The sequence below is a fragment of the Apus apus genome, chromosome 3 (genome assembly GCF_020740795.1).
Source record: "Apus apus isolate bApuApu2 chromosome 3, bApuApu2.pri.cur, whole genome shotgun sequence".
Classification (NCBI taxonomy): Eukaryota; Metazoa; Chordata; class Aves; order Apodiformes; family Apodidae; genus Apus; species Apus apus.
The window spans coordinates 92,860,721-92,885,047 of record NC_067284.1 but is presented as its reverse complement, the minus strand read 5'-3'; the positions used below and the strand labels follow the sequence as shown (position 1 = coordinate 92,885,047).

Sequence of the window (24,327 nt, the reverse complement as noted above, 5' to 3'; positions counted from 1 at the left end):
AAAATATTTCTTTTATCAGCTTGCTAAGACTTTGAAAAGTCTAACTGTATATTTTTTTTTTACTTTGCATTTACAATGAATCTGCTCTGAAATAAACACCTTTGGCAGGTAATAAGACTTTCAGTGCAGCAAAATGGCAGAAATTCACACAACATATTCTGCAACTTATGTGCAAGAAATTCTAACAATTCTTAGCACACCAGCAGCTGAAGATATATGTTTGGTGATGAATTTTGCTGGATCACACAGTCTGAAGGGCCATTTTTTTTAGAATTAGCTGAGCTGGAATTAAGGCTTGAACTAAGACTAGATATGACCTGACAACATTTTAAGGAGCTTGGACCACTTGGCAAGCTTTAAGACTTCAGCCACCATGGACATTTTATCTAGGCTTAGATTCACAGCTGTTGCAGGGCGAGGGATAACAGAGGAGTTTGTTCAAATGAGAAGAAATGGATTTACCTCTGAGTCCGACAAAGACTGCAAGACTGGGTTTGTGGAGTGATGAATTAAAAATCAGATGTTCTTTTAGGTTCAAGCCTTTGAATGCATGTGATTGGGGGGAATTGTGTACAGCTGTACAATAGAAATCTATCATGATGCTTAATTTGTTCTCTTTACTAAATTCACAGCAACCTCTGAAAATGCAAACCTGGTAAAACACTGTTTCCTGTTATAATCACAGACTCATTGGGTTGGCAGGACAAGATAATCTGCATCTAAAACCATCTTTGGGAATGCTTGTCCACAGAACCATCTCTAAAACATACCTTTTTTATAATCCATTTAATCCAGTTTATGTGCTATTTTTTTCAAACCTTTATGTCTCTGTCCCCACATTCTGTTCACTTACTTATGTCTGGCCGATTTTGCTTTCTACAATGGAGTGAATGCATCAGTGGACAAGGGAAGACCTATGGATGTCATCTATCTGGACTTCTGCAAGGCCTTTGACACAGTCCCCCACAATATCCTTCTCTCTAAGTTGAAGATATATGGGTTTGATGGGTAGACTGTTCAGTGGATAAGGAATTGGCTGGATGGTTGCATCTAGAGGGTAAGGGTCAGTGGCAAAACAGTGATAAATGGTGTCCCTCAAGAGTGTGTACTGGGACCAGTGCTGTTTAATATCTTAATGATATTGACAGTGGCACTGAGAGCACCCTCAGCAAGTTTGCCAATGACACCAAGTTGGGTGGTGAGGTCAATATGCCAGAGGGACAGGATGCCATCCAGAGGGACCTGGACAAGCTGGAGAATTGGACCCAGGTAAACCTCATGTGGTTCAACAAGGCCAAGTGGAAGATTCTGCACCTGGGCCAGGGCAACCAGAGATATGAATACAGGCTGGGGGAGGTCACCCTGGAGAGTAGCCCTGTGGAAAAAGACCTGGGGGTACCTAGTGGATCAAAAGCTGGACATGAGTCACCAACGTACAACTGCAGCCCAGACGGCCAACTTCATCCTGTGCTGCATCAAAAGAAGTGCGGCCAGCAGACCAGGAGAGGTGATTCTGCCCCTCGACTCTGCCCTGGTGAGACCTCACCTGGAGTACTGTGTCCAGCTCTGAAGCCTCCATCACAAGAAGGATGTGGACCTGTTGGAGTGTGTCCAGAGGTGGGCAATGAAAGTGATCAGAGGGCTGGAGCACCTCTCTTATGAAGACAGGCTGAGGGAGTTGGGGTTGTTCAGCCTGAAGAAGAGAAGACTCTGTGGGACCTTAGAGAGACCTTCCAATAACTGAAAGGAGCCTATAAAAAGGCTGGGGAAGATCTGTTCACTAGGGCATGTAATGATAGGACAAGGGGTAATGGTTTTAAGCTAGAAAAGGGTAGATTTAGGTTGAGCATTAGGAAAAAGTTCTTCAATATGAAGGTGGTGGATCACTGGAACAGGTTGCCTAGAGAGGTGGTGAAGGCCCCATCCCTGGAGACATTCAAGGTCAGGTTTCAGGGGGCTCTGAGCAATCAGTTCTAGTATGAGATGTCCCTGCTTATTGTAGGGAGGTTGGACTAGATGACCTTTAGAGGTCCTTTCCAATCCAAGACATTCTATGATTCTGTGCTTTTATCTGAAAGACCATGAAGACCTATATTTAAAGTTAGGCTATTCTCTGCATGTCCCTTGCTGATTTTACCATTTCTACCCCAAACACCAAACAATATCCTCTAGCTTCCAACCTTTATGAGGTTTAACCCTCTTTCTTTTGAACAGCCTTAAGCACCATGCAGAGCACTTGCTTTGTCCCTCTTGTTCTCTGCAGCCATGGTTGCCCTCTTCTTTCCTCCTTCCAACTGACTGCATTCACCCTGCCCTGCTCCCATCCCTCCCTACACAGTCCCACCAGTTCTGCTTCTTCCTCTTGACCTCAGGCTTCCTCCTTCCTCCTTCTGGTATCCAGCCCAGCACAGTCCCCTTTCACCACCACTATTTCTGCTTCCTGGACCCTCACAGCTGTCCCATGTGATCTCACAGGCTTTTCCCGTTTCTTCTCTCTTCCCTCTCCTCTTTCTGGAGCTTTCACTCAGTCTCTGGAAGGTCACAATCAAACAATAATGTCTCTACCTCTCACTTCTGTCATCTCTTGGCTTTCATTGACACATAGAAGGAGACCCTTCTCCAAGACTTCTCAAACTGGTTGTCAGGCTCTGAAGGCACCACAAGGCACCAGACCTTGCTGTTCCAGACCAGTCCCCTGGTATTCCTCACACCCTGCCCTCATCCCAGCACACCATGTCAGTCCCCGGGTCTGCCAGCCCCTGCTCCAGTGGCTCCACATTAGGGTCAGTCTCCAGCTCCTCACAGCCCTGCCCTGCCTGGCCATGGGCCCCACTGAGTCAGGCCCAGCTGTGGGCTCATATAGCAGGCCATCCTCAGCCCGCTGGCGTCCCCAGGGAAGTGCCAGACCCTGCCATGACAGACCTATGGGGGTTCCAGGGAGCAGACGGTCCTTGCAGCGCCCTGGCACACAGACCATTAGAGGGCTGCTTGGAGTGGCACTCCAGATCTTCCCACTCTCTATGTTGCTATCAAGTTCTGGCCACCCAAGTCCTCCAGAACAACACTTGTTTTTGGCTTTTCTTCCAGTTTCTTTCTGCTCCTCATGCTCCACCATATTAATACCTATCATGCTGACTTAGGCCTACACCTGTCTGCAAGTGTTTCCTCTCACACTGTGAACATCAGGCATGTGCAGGCACTTGCAGAAACGTGAATACAACGGCAGGTACTTTCACTGCTGTAGTCACTAGAGGCTAAAATAAAACCTGCATTTTTCTTACAGAAAGTATTTTCCTGAGGCCACATATCCTGCACCAGTTTTGGAGCGGTACAGTTTGCTGGCAATGTGATCGGTTGACTCTGAGCAGCGGGACTTGTGACAGCAAGATCTGTTTCTAGAATAAATAATATTGAAAGAATGTAGACAGGAGTCAAACTGGAAGAGCTGAAGCCATACAAGACGACCCTGGAAGTGTATTACTCCTACCTTGAAACAGATGGTCAAAGATATAACAATCCTCTCACTGCCTAAAAAAGTGGTACAATAATAGCAAGTTAACTCTGACACCAGGTTGTGCACCTAGCAGGGGAGGGCCAAAGAGGACAAAAAGGCTGAAAGCACAGGTTGGATAAATGCCTACATTAATTTTAGTGAGAGAAGTTAAACAGTCCCTCATGCACTTCTTTCCATATATTCCCCACAAACGTTTTGTATGCGTTGTATGTGAGTGTTGTATGCAAGGTACTGTCTGTGTGTGATGTTATTCTAATGAAACCAACATGTCACCTGCACCTGGGCTTGCCTTGTTTTAGCTACCTCAGTTTGCTCGCCTGGTTACAGAAAGCCAGGGAAAACGTTCCTTCAGTGGCACATCACCACCTTGTGGAGAAATCTAATTAGTGCAGCTCTCTTAGAGGAAAAGACGTCTGAATTCAGTCAATTAACTTCGGCTCAAATTAGAGTCTAAATGACTTTTGGGGAGTCAATGGTCTTGTCTACAGTGGGGACCTGATTTGCACAGCACCAAGATTTATTCTGGTGCTATCATTTAGCTCTTCTGGAACAGCTCTTTGAGAGTACAGGACATTTTCAGGAATAGCAAAAACATTCACATTACACTGGAACAGCAAAAAGTAGTCAGCTTTCCTGTTAAGAAGTCTAATTGGGTGGAATTCATATGCTGAGATACTGGACTGGGTGGACGAAGTGCTCCCATTGCAGGGCCAGGGAGGTGATTCTGCCCCTCTACTCTGCTCTGGTGAGACCCTACCTGGAATACTGTGTACAGTTCTGACGTCCTCAGCACAGGAAAGATATAGACCTGTTGGAGAGGGTCCAGAGAAGGGCCACCAAGATGATCAAAGGCCTGGAGCACCTCTGCTATTAAGGTAGGCTGAGAGAGTTGGGGCTGTTCAGCCTGGAGAAGAGAAGGCTCCAGGGAGACCTTATAGTGGCCTTCCAGTACTTGAGGGGGGCCTTCAGGAAAGCTGGGGAGGGGCTTTTCATCAGAGAAGATAGTGATAGGATAAGGGGTAATGGTTTAACCTGAGAGAGCAGAGATTTAGGTTAGATATGAGGAAGAAACTCTTCACTATAAGGGTGGTGAGGAACTGGAATGGGTTGCCCAGGGAGGTTGCTGATGCCCAATCCCTGGAGGTTTTTAAGGCCAGGTTGGATGAGGTTTTGTGCAACCTGATCTAGTGGTAGGGTTCCCTGCTCATGGCAGGGGGGTTGGAACTTGATGATCTTTAAGGTCCCTTCCAACCTTAATGATTCTATGATTCTATGGTTAATTGTCATCAACAGAAGCTAAGGCAACATGCAAATGTTAAAAATAAGCCACTCATTCCTATGGTATTCTGATTTTTCCTGGCACACTTTATCTCTGACCTAGAGAATGGAAATCATACAGACTAACTTCCACAGAGCAAACATTGCTGAACTCATTTGTAAGGTGCCATGATGACTTTCAGTGCTCTAGGCAAAGTCCTAGGCATAAATAGCTTAGTGGATATAGGGCTTACTGTTTATGTTGAGATGCATTAAAGTTCCAGCTCTGTGTAATTCAGGTAAGACATTGAGCCTTCATCTCTTACTTTATCAGGCTACTTTAAGTATCTCTCAGTGCCTTTGTTGAAGTTGTTTTGTTTTGACATAAATACAAACAGGAGCTGGAAGACTGTTCTAAAGCTGCTGCAAACAAAAATAAATTGTTCTTCATAAATGGTAGTTAAGCTGCAAATCTCATAGTATATATGGCTTCAAAACAGGGTAATGCATGAATTCATGGAATAAAAAAAGTGCTGACAGATGCTAAACATACCGCATCTGAATCACAAATCACTAGAGGTTGGGAAAGTAGATGGATTTTGGGTCTCATACAGTACATGTTTCAGGGCACCAGAGGTAGATCCCTGACTGACTACTAGGATACAGGCTGTTTCATTCTGTCCCAACGAGTGCCAATTCTTTTTATAAATTAGAAGAGCTGCACTAAGGAAGATTAAAGAGAAGAATCCCTACACAGGTCATAGCTTAGCGCAGTGTCTCCAAAGTATGGCAAATGTCTCAAGGTATCATATGGCATATGTTTCCAGTAGGCCATCAGCTCCCTCCCAGCCCCTATGTTCAAAGAATGAGAGGCTCCAAAATCCAGCCTTAGATAGTGTGTGCCTGCAGGCACTGGCAGGAGCTGGGCATGCCTTGCTGAGAGCTGGATGGGTGCAAGTCCTCATCTGCACCTGCCCACAACCCTGTGTCTGCCATGTTGGACTGTGCAGAGGCTCAGGGTTCGAATTGCTTCTCAGCATCAAACATGCCAGATATCTGAATGTTGCATGCTTCCTAGGAGCACACCCTGGGCATCAAGCTGTGAGATGTTTAGAGGCTCTCTCTCCTGTTCTTTGAACTTTTTTAAAAAAATTATTATTTTTCTTTTCTTATTGGAAAGACCGTGATTTATTTGCCATGGAGAACAGGGAAACTTGAATTTCAAACAAAGAGAAATGCCAAGAGAGAAAAACTATTTCCTATCCAGGTCTTTAGTTACAATAGCCACAAAATTATAGAGCTGCCTAGAATAATTATCATCTAACAGCCTCCAGCCTAGGCAATCCATTTTTAAATTCTCTAAACTAAAACTTAAATTTTCAACACATTTTCTGCACAGGCTGTATAAAGCCCCTGTTATTCAAACCCACATGATTTCCTGACTGGTGTATTGAAAGTAAGCTGAAAGGCAGCAAGACTACAGAAAGCCTTTCAAAAGTGTTCACATTGAATAGAGACAACCCGAGTAGCCCACTGGGAAGGTCTTTTCTTTATCAACTGATGGCAGAGCCCTGTGTGTTCCTGACAGAACTCAACTACTCTATCAATCAAAGCGACAGAAATCCACCGCAAAGCCAGTTCGGCAGCTCTGATGGTTGGAGTAATTCAGCATGAACATAATTGCTTTCACTTAGGGTTATAATTAGGACCCATTTGACAAATGTTGCTCTAGCTGGGCCAGGGATAATGACCAGGATGTAATGAGTTGTAGAATCCCTACCTTCTGGGCCATGGCTCCTTGCGTGCTGAGGAGAGAGCTGCATTCCCCTTCATGGTATTCTTCCTTGCATTCACGGCAGAACACAAACTGGAAAATAAACCAAAGCAGACAAGTGTTAAAAACACATTAGGGATAGAGACAGCAGGTTACTATCATGGAGAGCCATACAGCAGATGATCTCTTGCCCTTCTCATCCCATTAAATTCCCATAATCCTCCTAATTGTGCATCTTATTATACACTCTGATCATTAACACAACAATTTTGCTGTTATTATTATGCATTTAATCAGTGGAGTAACTTAAATGCCATTATTATAAATGAGATTTTGCTACATGGTCCATTTAGGGATATAAAGTCATACTAGAAACTGGGTGTGTTCCTCCTGCAGTGAAATCTGTTTATACAAGAAGGATGTTATCTGAAACAAGCACTTCTGCTTTATAGTATTTTCTAATGGAATAGTCTGTTTATAGTTCTGAATAAAATGCATTCTCTATGGAACACTATTGCTGACTTTACTAGGGGATTATCACATTATATAGGTCATATGAAATACAATTTTCTAGAAAATAATATCCTTGTCATAGACTCTTATAGAATGATTTTTAAAAATCCATAGAAAGAACATAATAATAGGTTACTTAACGCAGGTGTTGGAGGACTGCTGCCAGATCCTTATTGCATTTCTAGAAATCGTTAGGTTTCATCTTCCTTAAATGACATTGTTCTTTACATAAGGCTTCATTGAAAAAAAATATATTTTGCAGATGAGTAAGACAATTGTCCCTATCTCAGTCTATGCTGCCTCTGCCACCTAAACTGGTTCCTATGTAACAAGTTTGATGCCTTTTTTAAAATGTAAAATGAAGATATCTATCTTGATGTGTCAAAATCTTTGACCAGTCAATGCTGCATTAAATTCTGTGTGCTTGCAGGTAAGGGGAAAAGTCAATAATGTAAAATGGGTCTCTTTTGTGCTATTTCAAAGCTGTGCTGCCTTGATGCAACTCAAGACTCTTTCAGAGTTCTCAGCGGTAAGCCATTCTGACTGGCATTATAAGCAAGACTGATAAAACAGCCTTGACTTTTAGATACAGACCTGCTGTCACATGTAATGAATAAAGGATAACAGGAGGACATGACACTAGAGTATTTGTCTGCCACAAATTCCAGCTTTGCAATTTAATTTTGAACTCTTTCAAGCTCTATTGTCACTTTTCTGAGAAACACTGCAAATCACACTAAAAATCTGTACTTTTACGAAAATAAGTATTGTGTGGAGCTGAAAGGATTGATCCTGTTGCTCAGAAAGGCAGGGAAATTCAGAATGGAGGAGTGCAGTGGGAATTCTAACTTCCAGAGATATCAAACTTAATCACTTGTTTGCTTTCTTGTCACTTTCTCCACTGTTTTGTCAATTATTTAAAATTTTACTTCAACTAACACTGGATTTGTTAGTTCACTCACACTTGTTAGCAAACAGCTTAACAATGGAGGCCCTTTCACAAGGTGTGTTGTATGAGAGGCTGCATTATTGTAATAAGGCATCATTTAAATACAATAACAGTTTGCTCTGCAACAGCGGTCAAAAGTTTCAGCCATGCTGAACACTGCTCAAACACACACAGAGAGGTATTGCCTGTCTGGATACCTAATATCTCAAAGACCTGTTATTGCTTAAGAATTAAGGCTATGGACAGGTTTAACTGTATTTCCTACCATGTGTCCTATTTGCTTTTTCCCTCATGCTTTTATTTTCCTTATGAAACCATTTGGCTGAAAACATTTGTCTGAAAGGGGTTTGTATACACTAGCTTTATCGCTGCCTTATCACACAATGCCTCGGCTTGTTTTCCTCACTCTAGTCTCTCTCACTTTTCCCATGCCAGTGCAATTTTAAACCTTTCATAAACATTGAAAAGGGGGAAATACTGAAGAAAGAAAGAAAAAATGATCCAGGGCATGTGGTTTGCAAAGACATTGTGGCTGCCTCACAATGTAGTTTATGTGGCATTGCTATTTATTATAATAATAAAATTCATAAACAAATGCTGTATTATATAAAGATGTGAAATGCATTTTCTCATTACAGAGGCCACTTTTTATACTTATTTTTAAAATAAAAAAATCCTCAGGACCAATGTTACCAATGCTTTCCCCATAGGCTTGCTGTACTGGAAACACACATGCAGGAGTGTGTAACTGGGTCTTTCACTAACAATTGTGTGTCCTGCAGGTAAGTCCACGAGTGAGCCTGCCACATCCTTGTAATAAAACAAAGCCTGATTTTTTTTGGTGAGACAGGATACCCTTTTCACATCCTATTAGATAATAGATGAGATATAAAATCAGTTCTGTGGCAAAAGAACACCCTGGAGGCTGATCGGTTTGTCAGAATAAATAGGCATCTTCCCAACAAAAATGCATTAAGCACTCCCTTTTTATGGCAAAGCATGCATCATAAAGAAAAGGCATGTCACTTACAACAAAGAGCAGTTTGTGATATTTTATTCATTCTTTACATTCAGACATGAAAAATATAATAAAGTTTCAGTAATAAAATACAGCAACTGTAAAAATCCTGTCAGTTAACTTGTATTTTGTAGCTTCATTGATATTAATAGTTATTTTGCCCTCAGAAAAAAAAAAAAAAAAAGGACTTAAGTTGTTCAGTCAGAATTTGTAACTTTTGCATAAATTGAATATTAGGAAGTACTTTACATTAATTTAAGTAGTGTAATTGCTAATAATAGTCACACTTCCTTTCCCTTTATTTCCCAAAAAAAGACTGGCAGATTACTGTGATAAAATAAACACATATAAATTTCCCATGTCTTTGTGTATTTAGCACTTACTGTTGCTACCCTTGAAAGATTCTTCAGTTAGAAAACAACACGCACAAAGAATAAATCCCAAAGGTCCAAAACATGCCCTCTAGGTTTATGCATTAAAAAGAGGATTAGCAGGGAAATCCCCAAAGCACTTATGGGATTTAGGCACTGGAAATTAATATAACCTGTGTGCTATTTTGGGCTTTTGAATATCTGTAAATATGTATGAGATAGACCTAAGCAGAAATAGTGAAATCCAACTGACCTCAGAATAGGAGGTATTAAAAACCTTAAGAGGGATCCAGATCCTCTTTTTAAATTCCTCCTATCTTCATGATCATTCAAACAAAAGTTAGAATCAGTCCAGACTCTGAACTCTGCATTCTATGGAATTCAAACCCTACAGATCACAGAAACAGAATAATTATTTTTGGAAAAGACCTTTAAGATCATCAAGTCCAGCTGTTAACCTAGTTATACAAAATCTGGACTACTGAGTCCAGTACTAAACCATGTCCCTAAGCACCACATCTATACGTCTTTTAAACACCTCCAGGGATGGTGATTCAACCATCTCCCTGGGCAGCCTGTTCCAGTGCTTGAAAATCCTTTCAGTGAAGGATTTTCTTCTAATATCCAATCTGAACCTCCCCTGGCACATCTTGAGGCCATTTCCTTTTGTCCTATCATTTGTTACATGGGAGAAGAGGTCAATGCCCACCTCCCTACCACCTCCTTTCAAGTAGCTGTAGAGAGCTATAAGGTCTCCCCTCAGTGTCCTCTTCTCTGGACTAAACAACCCCAGCTCCCTCAGATGCTTCTCGTAAGACTTGTTCTCAGACCTTTCTTTCACCAGCTTCATTGCCCTTCTCTGGACTTGCTCCAGCACCTCAATGTTTTCCTTGTAGTGAGGTGCCCAAAACTGAACACAGTACTTGAGGTGCAGCCTCACTAGTGCCAAGTACAGGGGACAATCACCTCCCTAGTCCTGCTGGCCACACTACTTCTGAGACAAGCCAGGATGCTGTTGGCCTTCTTGGCCACCTGGGCTCATGTTCACCTGGCTGTCAACCAACACTCCCAGGTCCTTTTCCTCTGGGCAGCTTTCCAGCCACTTTTCCCCAAGCCTGCAGTACTACATGAGGTTGTTATGACCCAAGAGAAGGATACGACTCTTGGCTATGTTGAACTTCATAGAATCACAGAATGGTTAAGGTTGGAAGGGACCTTAAAGATCATCAAGTTCTAACCTCCCTGCCGCGAGGAAGGACATCTCACATTAGACTAGGCTGCACAAAGCCTCATCCAGCCTGGCCTTGAAAGCCTCCAGGGAGGGGGCATCCAGAGCCTCTCTGGGCAACCTACTGCAGTGCCTTACTACCCTCATGGTGAAGAATTTCTTCCTTATATATCTAACCTAAATCTACCCTCTTCCAGTTTAAAACCACTACCCCATACAACTCATACAATTGCTTTGGCCCATTGATCCAGGCTTTCCAGATCCCTGTATAGAGGTTTCTACCCTCAAGGAGATCAACAGTCCAACCCAACTTGTTGTTGTCTGCAAACTTATGGAGGGTGCACTCGATCCCCTCATCCAGATCATCAATAAAGATATTAAAGAGAGCTGGCCCCCAACACTGAGCCCTGGGGAACATTTGTGGTGGTCTCCAGCTGGATTTAACCCCATTCACCACAACTGTTTGGACGGGGCCATCCAGCCAGTTTTTTACCCAGCAAAGAGTACATTGGTCTAATCCACAAGTAGCCAGGTTCTCCAGAAAAATCTTGTCGGAAACAATGTTGAAGGCTTTACTGAAGTCCACAGCCTTTCCCTCGTGCACTAAGCAGGTCACCTTGCCATAGTAGGAGATGAGGTTCTTCAAGCAGGACCTGCCTTTCATGAACCCATGCTGACTGGGCCTGATCACCTGGTTGTCCTACATGTGCTGCATAATAGCACTCAAGATGATCTGCTCCCTAACCTTCCCTGGCACCAAGGTCAGACTGACAGCCCTGTAGGTTCCTGAATCCTTCTTCTGGTCCTTCTTGTAGATGAGGGTCACATTTGACAATCTCCAGACAACTGGAGTCTCCCTGATTAGCCAGGACTGCTGATAAATGATGGAAAGTGGCTTGGTAAGCACTACTGCCAGCTCCCTCAGTACCCTTGAGTGTATCTCATCTGGCCCCATAGACTTGTATATGGGGCCTCACTACACAGCAGTGAGGCAGTCATAGCAAAGGTTTAATCTGCAGCACCATACATACACTGCTAGGGATATCTGTGTGAGCTAATAACTCAAGCTCAATCCCAAATTTCTTGCCAGGCTTCAGGAATCCATATTGAAATCTGGACTGCCACATCTTCACTCCTACAGTTATCACTAACAGTTAGATTGAAGACAGATCATGTGTGATACATGGTTTGGCAAAAGTGTAGTTTCCAAAACAGACATTCACATCCAGGTTAAAGCCAGTAGGTGAGGAAAGATGTACCCATGCCTCTAGTACAGTGTTCTAATGACCCTTCAAAAATCACTGTTAAAAATTGTATCTAATGTCTACTTCGATACTTTCTGGTTTCAACTTCCAGCTGTTGCTTTCTGTTTCACATGTCTTTGATGAAATAAAGAGTCTTTCAGTATCCCCTGTTTTCTTCCTGTGAAGGTACTTATGTACTTTAATAAAGATACTTCTGAATCTTCTTTAACGTAAACAGAGAAACTCCTATGTTTGTCACTGGCTAAGCTGCTCCTCCCATCTCTCTCCCCAGTGCCAAATCATATTAATGGCCCTTTTCTAAGAACTGTCTTATTTTTGTAATTAATTATATTTGATTAATCTTTGTATTGTTGCTGTGCTTTATCAGTAGAACCTTTACTTCTGGAACACTGTCAGGTATTGCATTGTGACAGGTTTGCTGTCAGCTCCTGTTGAATGCTGCTTGCAATGCCTTGTAAAACATCAAACCTTCACAGAAAACACTACTTTCTGTGATGTACCAGTTCTTAATCCACATGACCACTGCTCTGTGAGGCATCCATATTGCATCAACTGATAGAGAAGAGACAATGCAGTCACACGCACCCTAACCATGTTTGTTGGAACCCAGAAATCTGAAGCCATTTATTGATATATTATGGTGATGATTTCCTTATGAGAATATTCTGTAGTTGGAAGTCTTAAAAAAAAACCAAACAAATGGGTTTGTGCAATTATTTTTTTCTTACTGAACCTGTAAGCTTATTATTGAATTAAATCAGTTTAGAAGAAATGAATGATATCATCTTCTGTCATTGAGAATATATTGACTAGCAATCTTATAAAAATTGGCTTGTCTTCTCTGTTCTTCTAACTTTTTTCCTTTGTTTTTCCCTCATTCAGTGCTGTCTGTCTGGACCCATCACTACAAATAGGAATCATAGAAATTAAAGCTACTGAATGAAGGCAGGATCAACATCTCCACCAGTACTGGAGCTTTCTGCCAGAAGTGCAAAACTACTATGCAAAAGATGCAAAGGTTCCTCAAAACCACAACTATAAGAAAAAAGAAAAAGTACAGGTCTTCTCACCTTTCATTTAAAAAGCAGGACTTTTAAGTTTCATCTTGCCTTGTCAGGCAAAAAAGTACTTCAAGATACCAACTTTCAATGGCTCTACTCACTCTTTCCTCTAAAATGAGGTCCAAAACCAAACCAAAAGAGTACCACATTATAATCATAACTCATGCTAAGGGTGATATAAACCACAGCTGACAGTTGTTAATTTTATTATTTAATGAACTGCCAGAAAATGCACATCAAGTGCTATTTTAATGTGAGAAGGTTTTATTATACTCTAAAGAGAATACAAGGGAAACCAAGTACAATTTAAGGTATACATGGAGCTGGAAAGGCAAAAAAATTGTCCTCTTCACCTGACAACGTCATCATCTTGTAGAAAAAACAAACCCTTGAAAATGTAAAATATTACAAGGCACAAAGTTTCAATCCTAAATGAGCTTTTTTAGTCAAACTACTGGCACCTGATTGGAGCAAGAATTTATAGTGAAAATATGAGCATGCCTTAAGGGAAATCAAAACTATCAGAGAGTAGCATATAGAATGTCACTGCTTGCAGTTCCCAAAGTAGACTCTCTACAGTGTTTCTGTTTAGAAAATTACACTTTCCAAAGTAGAAATTATAATGTTATAATGAGCTATATATACCTGAAGATTTTTTTTTTATATATAAAAAAAAGGCCCCAACCCCCCAGTTTTCACTGAAAAGGTTTTACCATATACTGTATGTTTTGAGTAAGAAAGAAGTCTGATACTTGGATAGAATTCAAACCTCCACAAACACAGACTAAGAATTTTTTACTTTGAAATTAGGGACTTTGTTACTTATTTGCATCCAAACTAAATTAAACACGTTCCACACCCTCTCCCTGAATGTCACACTCCTGGTTGTGCTAGTGCTGTGAACCACACACCCTGGGTACTAGACTGACTTGCCTCTGGCACTTTGTTCATCCAGCACCAAGTGTGAGACTGTCAGCCACATGCCCCATCTTTCTGGTATTTCTTGTGCTTACAGGAAGAACCTTTGAAAGCAGAGTATTTACCATCTGCAGTAGCTATGTTTACTCAGGATTTGTGGCTTTGCCAATTGTCAATTATAAAAAAACCTGCAAATACTACAATGAAAATAAATGCCACAGTAGAAGTATCCATTTTTTCATGACACTGGTTGTATCATACCATGCAATTGCAAAGCACAGTGGTACTTGCAGAGCAATTTTGGTCTTTTTCCTTATAATAAAGTATACACATTTACTATGCATATTTCATCTAAAATCAAACTTCTATGAGGAGCATGACAATCTGTCAAAACATAGTGTCAAAAATATAGCTGCAGTCTCTGTGCAGCTTTTGCAATCTAAGGGCAATTTGCCATCAGTACTGTAAGAGGCAATTTTCTATAAACATTAAAAGCTTTAAGTGTAGGACTGCATGTAAACGTCCCAGAGATTTCAGTGTTTTTCTTTTGAATCTGAAAGTCTCCCTCCTGACTTCTACGAAACAACCCACAGGTTAACTCCCTTAGATCTAGATGACAGCATCTATACCCCAAGGCTCTTCAGTGAGTGCTGGTGGGTTTGTGTCTGCTGACAGACTGTCCTGGAGCTTGCCTTGCATGAAACAGCATTAACCTAGAGATGGACTGGTAAAATCGACAGCAGAAGCTGAGAGAACCTGCCCCAGATCTCCCCAAATCTCCTGTTGGCTGATTTATGTGGATGGGCAAGCTTATTTATTTTGTCCACCTCCTTCCAAATTGCCCTGTGGTCCAAGTGCTGGAAGTCACAGAAGAGAAGAGAGAAGCTGAGAGTAACCCAGGAGCTTCTCTTAGATGAAATGACTTCAGGTCCCTGTGGGAGAAGGGATAATGCTCTTTCCAGGTTGCTCTACTCCATATGTACACATAAGATTATCACAACATCTTGTTCTTAGCATGTTGGCTGGGAGGTGAGAATTACTAGCCCATTCCAGAAAATAAGAATTAAAAGTCTCTGAAGTCATACAATCTTAGAATCACAGAATCACAGAATCATAGAATCATAGGGGTTGGAAGGGACCTCTGAAGATCATCAAGTCCAACCCCCTTGCTGCAGCAGGAACACCTAGGGAAGATCACACAGAAACATGTACAGACGAGTCATGAAAGTTGAGTTAGTAACAAGATTATGTGGTATATTGAAAGCTAGAAAACCTGTTATTTGTTGTGCTATTATGTGTGCATAATAGAGTCAGGTATTGCTATCACTGAAGAATCTCATCTGATGGCTGACTACCCATGCAAACATGAGTTCAACACTGCAAAATTTTCAAAGTGGACCATGGTTTTGATTGTCTGAACAGGCACAGATGGCCCTGGTGGAGTTGCACAGCTTTTACTGTGAGCAGAACAATCCTATGCCCTGGAGCACTGGAAAGAAATGGCCAGATTGATGCCAACCAAGTTACTTCTGGAAAAGAAAATCAAACAAGCTTAAACAGAGTAGGCAGCTGCCTACAGCAGCAGGCTGCTAAATGTAGCAAGACATTCATGTCCCTGTTACTTACCTCACCTGTGCCAGAGCTGCGGACAGCAAGCAGACAGAGCAAGGCTCCTAGCTCGTCATGCTACAGAGACTATGACAAGACCTCAGATGTTAAACATCACTACTTTGAGGAACTCTTCCTAACCCTAGAAATAGCTGCTGCTGTGGACTCTGACCCCTCCTTTAGGATCAGCTGTCACAGCTTCCGCTCTTAATTCCTGGGTACCTGCTTCTCCTCTCTGTCTTCTCATTTTCTATGCAGCAGTTGTCTACCCACAAACTGAATTTTACTTGCAGCTTGCACTGCTGAAAATCTTTAAGATAGTCCAGCTGGAAGTTTTACAGCCATGTCAGTGATCTGTGGCTACTGCAGCTATAGCACATTTGGGACCTGGGCTACTGTCTCTGCGCGGTGCTGTATTATACTGGACAGATGTTTCAGCACTGCTTGGAGCTAGCTTGGGGATGCAGAACTACCGAGATCCCTTACTTCACTGTGTGGTACAGACATGACAAAGAAATTTAACTCAATAGAAGGTTGTTGCTGACACCAATGGAGAGAAAAAACAACGATGTATTGACTTAATTCTGTTCACATTTGAGTAACTTTAGTAAATAGTACAGACGCCTAAACACATCTACCTAGTGTATAATTTTGAGCAATTTTATGTCTGGATGACCAACAAAATACAAAGTAGATGCAGGTAAACTTAAGTTTTCTACAAATTATTTCCATAATAAATCACATGGCATTTGTAAGAGTACATATACATGGTATTTTTTCAATTTACATTGAAAAAAAATTCAGTATTATTGTCACCTTATCATTTAATAGATTATATTAGAAACTAAATGCAAAGGGTAAGGGGATTAATAAGTTATGAACACAAGGAACATTTTTAAAGCAACCAAAGGTGTAAATTGTATCTAAACTACGATTTTTTAAAAAAACATTTTTGTAATTAGTGGACATTATTCTCTATATTGTGAATATATTACAAAAGAATGTAGCATTCCACTTATTACTGACAAAAAGAAAGAAAAAAAAAGATAACTAAACCCCTAAATACATAATATTTACAGGCATATGTTAAAACAGACATAAAGCTCTTTACAGTAGTAGAAATCCACTGTAACTTCAGGGGAACAACACAGAATGTACTCTGGAGTAGATACAGTCAGATCATGAGTTATGTTTTAAAGAAAATAAGCCTAGCATGTATGTTGCCAATACTAAAATGGACACAGAAAAGATTAACAAGTGAAATTTTATAAAGAAGAAACTAGGATGCAAAGAGAGAACATGATTATTATCCTGCGACATCTCGAAAAAGTTTGAGACACATCGTTTCATAAAAAAGTATAGCAGTGCATCTTTTGAAAATATTCTTCCTGCAGAAGACACTTTACATGTGTGATGTCAAAAGTTGATTTTTTGTGCAACAAAGTGGGTGGAAGCTGCATCAAAATATCACTTCTTGCAAGTTTGAAAAGAAATTTTGTTGCTGATTGCACATACCAGTTCACAAGGAATGTCAGGAGGAATTAATTTCACTGCCTGTGGCCATAGCTCCTGCTCTAGCAGCTTTGGAGTTCAATTAATATGCCCTTAAACAGTATGACAAACCTATTTCCATATGATAATACTGCTGCTATGCATGCACGCCCTGGGCATTTGAGCATCTAGTTTCACATTTATATGTGCAAACAGACCTGGAAATCTGATGGATGCATTAAAGTGGTTCTTGAATTACTGAACATTCAGGCTGGTAAACTAGTGAGAGTTAGGCAATTACCTAGTGCCTAGTTCACACTGAATTGCAATAGAAGTCAGGCCACTCACTTCCCCGAATATTTTTTTAAATATCCCTAACATAACCAACGCAGTCCACAAACTAACTCTCTATATTTTGTTTGTCTCCTAGTTGCGGGAATTCATCCACTTTAGAAAAAGCCCACCCAGCAATGCTGAAAACTTTCCAGAAGATGGCAGCAGTGATACAGGAATCAACACAAGTCTCCTTTGATAAGCTTCTGCAATTGAAAAATATTCTAAAAAAAATCATAGTCAACAGCTAAGATCCACTCCAGGGTTACGAACAGCTGATACATGCAAAACCAATCCTGACAAGACAGACTCATACAGAAGAAACAGTATTCAGATGCACTGAAAAACAGAAAAAGGAGCAAGGGGTGCTCCTTGTTTCAAGGGCATTGCATCTTCTCTTGAATCTGGTAAGAGCTGTAGCCCTGTAAAAAGAACATCCTTCGAAATATGACCATCTAGCAAACAAAGTAACATAAATAATGTATCTTAAATAATTATGGTGCTGTTTTAAGTGCTTTATTGGGTTCATGCTTCCTCCTAAGCGTAGCGCTTGCTTTCTGTAACTATAAACACAGAATCACAGAATCACTTAGGTTTGAAAAGATTTTAAAGACCACCAAGTTCAACCATTAACCCTATTCTACGAAGTCAGCACTAAGCCAGATCCCCAAGTGCCACATCTAGATGACTTCTGAACACATCCAGGGATGGTGACTCAACCACCTACCTGGGCAGCATGTTCCAAGGTCTAACAACCCTTTCAGTGAAAAAGGTCTTCCTAATGTTTAGTCTAAACCTCCCCTGGTGCAAGATAGAGGCCATTTCCTCTTGTTCTGTCACTAGTTACTTGTGAGAAGAGACCAGTGCCTACCTCTTTACAACATCCTTTCAGGTAGTTGTAGAGGGCAATGAGGTGTCCCCTCAGCCTCCTTTTCTTCAGACTAAATAGCCCCAGTTCCTCCAGCTGCTACTCATAAGACTTGTAATCAAGGCCCTTTAACAGCTTTGTTGCCCTTCTTTAGACATGCTCCAGCACCTTGATGTCTTTCTTGTACTCAGGTGCCCAAAACTGGACACAGTGTTTGAGGTGTGGCCTCACCAATGCTGAATACAGAGGGACGGTCACCTCCCTGGTCCTGCTTGCCACACTATTTCTAATACAGGTCAGGATGCCATTGGCCTTCTTGGCCACACGTGCACATATTCAGCCACCTATCAGTCAGAACTCCTAGGTCACTTTCGGCTGGGCAGCTTCCCAGCCACTCTTCCCCAGGCCTGTAGCACTGCATCTAGTCTATGTGCTAGGGAGAGTTTTCTCTTAAGTCTCTCTCTCTTCTAAGGAAATGCCTAGCTTCTGCACAAGGGTCCAGTAAATGTGCCTTTCCTCTTAGTGACCAGATAAAGCAGGCATTAGGATATTTCTCTGCAATAAAGTCTTTTTTTTTTTTTTTTTTTTTTTTTTTTTTAAGGGAAGGAGGGAAAGGAATGATCTTAAGCCTCTTATGTTTGTCTTATGAAGAAGTGAATCCTTTAAAATTAGGCAACTAATTTACAGTAATCAAATCCAATCCATGTTCCCTTCAAAGACCAGCACTATACAGTTCAACAGCTGCCTGGTTCAAATTCTGAGTGTGAATAGTACTATACTGCAAAAAAAAATAAATAAAATTATTCCTGCATTAAGTTATTCTAGTTAGAGGTGTTTCTAAGCCTGATTATTGACACAGAACAACACTGAGAAACTTTGGGTGAATTTCAAGAACAGCTGAAAACTTGGTGTTAAGCAGCATAGGATGTAGCCAGACCTCAGAACTCCCTCAACTTCAAGCTCTGAAGCACGGATTTAGACTCAGGATCTGCAATTCCAAGTCATCTGAAGAGGGAATAAACTAAAATAAAAATTGTTTAGAAGAGAAGTAAGAAAGAAATGGCAAGAATTTAAAAAACCTTTGTATCTGATTCTTTTGAATGGGGCACCAACTTTGCAAAATATTCTGTAAACACTGCTGGAGAAAGCACTGGAATAATAATGAAAGGATCAGTCTTCATCTTTAAGGAAACAAAGCAAGTGCTTCCTGAGAAACACAGGTCTGATAAAAAATCAATGATAGCTGGGGTTTGTTCATGCCAGCTGTACCCAGTCACAACCCAGAGCTCCCATTAAGGATCCCTCAATTTCTAAACCTTCTTTTCAGTGCAAAGGCTAGTGCTGTAGTTTCAAATTATTTTCTTCTGAAGCAGGAATGTTTTGTAAAACTTACACAGTTTGTGCTAATTGTGTTCACAGAGTATATACCTAGTCAATAACATGACTTCTTGTCTGACCTTTCAACTGATCCTTTTCTGGTTTGCTGATCCTAGACATTTTCTGTAAAGTAACTACACAAATTACCAAAAAATGATCCCTGATACATGAACTCAGAACATTCTCTGGTTTACAGGAAAGATACACATTTTGGCACTTAGCACCATTTTAATAAACCATAGAGCAATCATTTTAACAAAAGCAAATCCATATTCAGATTCTGAATACATATACATGTGTATGCAACCAGCAAATATTGCCTTGTATCAGCACTTACTGACAGGTTGCAAGATTCCTGTCTACAAAAAATATGCTCCATAAATCTTTCATATTTATGAAAAATAATTTTACTCAGCAATTTTCTTACTTTTCTTTGGATTTCTGACAGACCTACAAATCACCCAACATGCACTATATTTCTCTAGTTGCCTGGGAGGCAAAACAGCAAGGAATGAACAATCTATAAGTTTTCTGAAGTTCATTGATGCCAATTACGTGATAGAAGTGATGGAGGAACCAACAAGGGGACACGGTCTGCTGTACCTTGCTCTTCCATCAAGGAAGAACTGGTTGGACATGTGAAAACTGGAAGTAGTCTAGGCTGCGGTGACCACAAGTTGATGGAGTTCAGGACCTTGAGAGGAGGGAACAAGGCCAAAAACAGCATCAGAAGCCTGGACTTGAGACCAGACTTTGGCTTGTTCAGGGATCTGCTTTGAAGAATCCCATGGTATCTGATCCTGGAGAAAGTGAGGTCCAGGACAGTGCTTATTTTCAAGGATTACCTCCTCCATCTCAACAATGGTCCACCTCAACCATCAGTCAATAAAAAGAAGTAGAAGACCTATATGATGAACACAAAGCTACTGACTAAACTCAGACATAAAAATGAAGCATGCAAGAGATGGGAGCAGGGATCCAGGACGAATCTAGAGACAATATCCAATGGGATGGAGCAAGAAAAACTTGGTCTTGCTGAAGAAGGTTACAGAACAAACAAACTGGACACACCCAAGTCTATAGGCCCTGCTAGGATGCACTTATGAGTGCTGAGGGAGCTGGTCGATGTAATTACAAAGCCATTCTTGATTACCTTGACATCGGCAACTAGGGGAGGATCCTGAGGACTGGAAGAAACCCAGTATCACTTCTGTCTTCAGAAAGGGCAAGAAGAAGGATCCAGAGAAATACAGGCCAGTCAGCTTCAGCTTGGACATTTGGAGAACTGATAGAGTAACTAATCCTGGAAATAATTTCCATATTAAGGACAAGAAGGTCATTGGAGTAGTCAGCAGAGATTTGTGAAGGGGAAATCATGCCTGACTAAACTGATAACCTTCTACAATGAGGTGACTGGCTTGGATGGATGAAGAGAGAGCAGTAGATTTTGTTTATTAGATACTGAACACAGACACAGGCTGCCCGGAGAGGCTGTGGGGTCTCCATCCTCAGAGATGCTAAAAACTTCACTTGACCTAAACTGAGGAACCTGCTCCAGCTGACCCTGCTTTTAGCAGGGGCTGGCTTGGACAAGGTGATCTTCAGACATCCCTCCCAACCCCAGTTTTTTTGGTGCTTCAGTTTTCCAGTTGCTTAGTGATTACATTGCAAAATGTGTCTACCACATTTTAGCAGGTATGAATCTGCAACATTTTATTTATCTTTTGTTTATGTCAACATTAGTGGGTTAACATGCTGTAAAGATTCTTCTCAGGTGCAAATGTGCATAGGGTCTATACTTAGGAGTCTCCTTCTGCCTGGTTTTACTGACGGTGAAGTCGTGCAACAAGGCATCATCAAAGGCAGAGTTAAGGTCCTCCTTCAGCTGTTTACTCTCTATACCTCCATGGGATTTATCAGTAAAGACAAGAAAATTTTGGATGACTGTATAGAAATCTTCCTCACACACATAGGTATAGAGGTACAGTGTGTTCCTAGGACCCACAATTAGAATATATTTCACTACTACTGGATCTACAATCTGGATGACACAACAGATTACACTAAACCAAAGCCCAGATGTTCACCCTTTTCTCAGCATGATCAGCAAAACAGATGCAACTCTTAAAATCCAAGGAAACATTTATCTGCACATTCATGGGTACAGAAGGACCTCTCCAAGTTGGAATTTCTGCACAACATGAGAGTAGACCTGACCTCCTTATAAAAGCAATTGATGCTTAACCAAAACACTGTGAACACAATGACTAAAACTACGAGTCAGTCTTGGTTCAAAAGATCCACTGCAAGAAGACAAATCAAACACAGTGCATATGAGTACTACTGGTGGTAGAAGCAAAGGCTGCTTGACATCTCAGAAAAGCATGATCCAGTCCCTCCAAGTACTACTGGGTGATCCCAGTGTCTACCAATGTGTCTTGTTTTCATAAGAACTCTGAACTGGCAAATCTGCTTTTAAAGTTTCTGGAATTAATGACTGCAGTGCAAATTATCTGCTTCTTTAGAATAAGCATGCATAGCTAATGAATGCCTATTTTATTTACTGTTTCTAAGAAACTAATGTGATAGGGCTTATTTGTTTTTAATAAGAAAGGGACTTCAAGAATTTATCTTAACTGTTAATTAGGTTGGTATTCTGATGACCTGATTAAATGTGAAATTTTTACTGTGGCCAGATCCTGGGCTCATGAAAATGAGCACCACTCCATTTTCTCCAGTGAAGCTACATTAATGTATGGCTGCTTATGATCAGGGCCTACCCGCCTGGCTCTGACATCTAGAATAGAAATTCATATGGCTGTATGGCATCAAGAGTCACTAGACAGCACAGCATACACCTAAATATTCTTCATTTCAGATGTTCTGCTGCAGTACTGCACCTCCTCCAGGGCCTCCCCACTTTCAATACCCTTCCTATGCATTCCATTTAAATTAATTTTTTCTTTCCATTTCTCTGGCTAACTTAAAATCTTAACTCTCTTCATTGCATTCCTGTAACTAAACACCAGCTCCCCTCTATTTTTTTTCATAATATTTTTTCCATGCATTTAAAAACATATTGTCTCAAAAAAAGTGATTGAAAGTTATCTTCTTTCTTGCCTCCTCTCTCCCTATACCTTCATTTTCCTTTTGTTCATACCGGGAAGCTTTATGCTTTTCACATTACTCCTGACCATAGGAAGAGCCTCATAATGGCTGTTATAACTTAATAAAAGCAATGATATGCTTATAGCAATGCTAACAATCCCATTATACCAACAGCAGTATGAACAATACTACTGTCTACACGACGTGTATTATTTATTCCTCTCATCCCCCTCCCTGCTCTCAAAGGCTCAGGAGCAGCCACAACTGGAAGCCTTCCAGCAATGAAGCCACATGACTTTGGAGTGCTCTTGGAGTAGGAAGAAAAAGATATGTGTTTGGAGACATTCACCTTTTCTACCTACATAGGTATCCTTAAGGCATTCTATGCAAATTAGTCAATGGTAAGTAGGGTAGCATAAGCTAAATTCTACATTCAGGATATGCATTAAAAGCAGCTAATTAATCCAGGGAAAAAATATGAAAAAGAAACAGCTTTTTCTATATATGATTCAGATAACATTGAGCCTGAGGAAATTATTAGTGTGTGTCTAATCCCCACCACTTGAGCATACACGTCTCTGGTTCTATTCTGTTGCTAATCATGACATTTTAAGCTTTTTTTGGGTTCTGTTTTTCCATAAATCAAAGAAGAACAAAACATACCAATAGGTCACTGATAAATAGCAATGTATCATTTACTTTGAAGTAACCATAATCTGGTGGAAAATGTTACTTTTTTTTTCTCTTTTTTCCTTGAAATTCAGTGCCCTTTGCTACAGGGAATTTAATGCAAAGAAAAAAAGAAAATAGCCACTGTTAGTGCATGACCCCACTGTATTTTTGTTCTTCTGCTTCAAAAGCAACCTGCCAGCTCACACAGAAAACTGTTACTTTTGCAAAGTGTATTAAAAGCACTCAACAATAATGGCTTCAAACCACTACAGCTCCCAGTTGTCTTATTGTAGTATTTGGGAGCTATTACTGTAGCTTTTTATTAAATAAGGATCATTAGCAAACCTTGTTTTGAGTCTTACCTTTGTGTTACCTTTATGTAGTATGTTTACTGCGATTGTGTGCCACAACACTGCAACACAAGCTCCTTCTGAATTCAATCTGGTTTTTGAATACACAGGAGGTCAGAATTTTTCTATAAGCAGCAAAACAAAAGGAGGCAAAGCATTCCTGCTTGCACTGAAGTGGCAAAATCACATTTGTCAAATAGAGATGGACTTAATTTGCCCCTGTAAGGAGTGATATGTATTATTTTCCCACTGGAGAATCAAGTGTGCACCACTTTTCTCAGCTGCTATCTGAGGAAATTGTAGTTCATGAAAACCTGGTAGGGATTAATGTTACAGTTCAAGTTATCTCTATTTTCCATTAACAGAGAGTGTTATGTTTTCAAATTAAAAATGGTCCCAAGCTGCAAAATTCAAGGTTTGTATCAACATTTTATTTGATCTCATGTTCAAGGAACAAGGTGGAAATTAATCTCATACTTAGCTTCCACTCATTTTATATAGCATGTTCTCATGGATTCTAGTGCTTGAGGAGTCAGCATCCAGTTCCAGAAATTTGGTAAGTGCTCAGCACTTCTCAAGATTAGAAAGTCAGAACTGACACCTGTTTGCTCTAGCTTGTCTACCATCCTGGATGCTTGAAGTAAGTGCCTAG

At 40.8% G+C, this 24,327-nt stretch overlaps 1 protein-coding gene across 1 annotated transcript in view; it reads right to left on the bottom strand.

The window, feature by feature from the left end:
* Window positions 1-24,327, bottom strand: part of PRKN (parkin RBR E3 ubiquitin protein ligase) — a 705,342-nt gene that overhangs the window by 12,758 nt on the left and 668,257 nt on the right. The window contains exon 10 of the mRNA XM_051615355.1: window positions 6,552-6,638. Within this exon, the coding sequence (XP_051471315.1) occupies window positions 6,552-6,638 (87 nt within the window). The remainder of the gene's footprint in view (window positions 1-6,551; window positions 6,639-24,327) is intronic.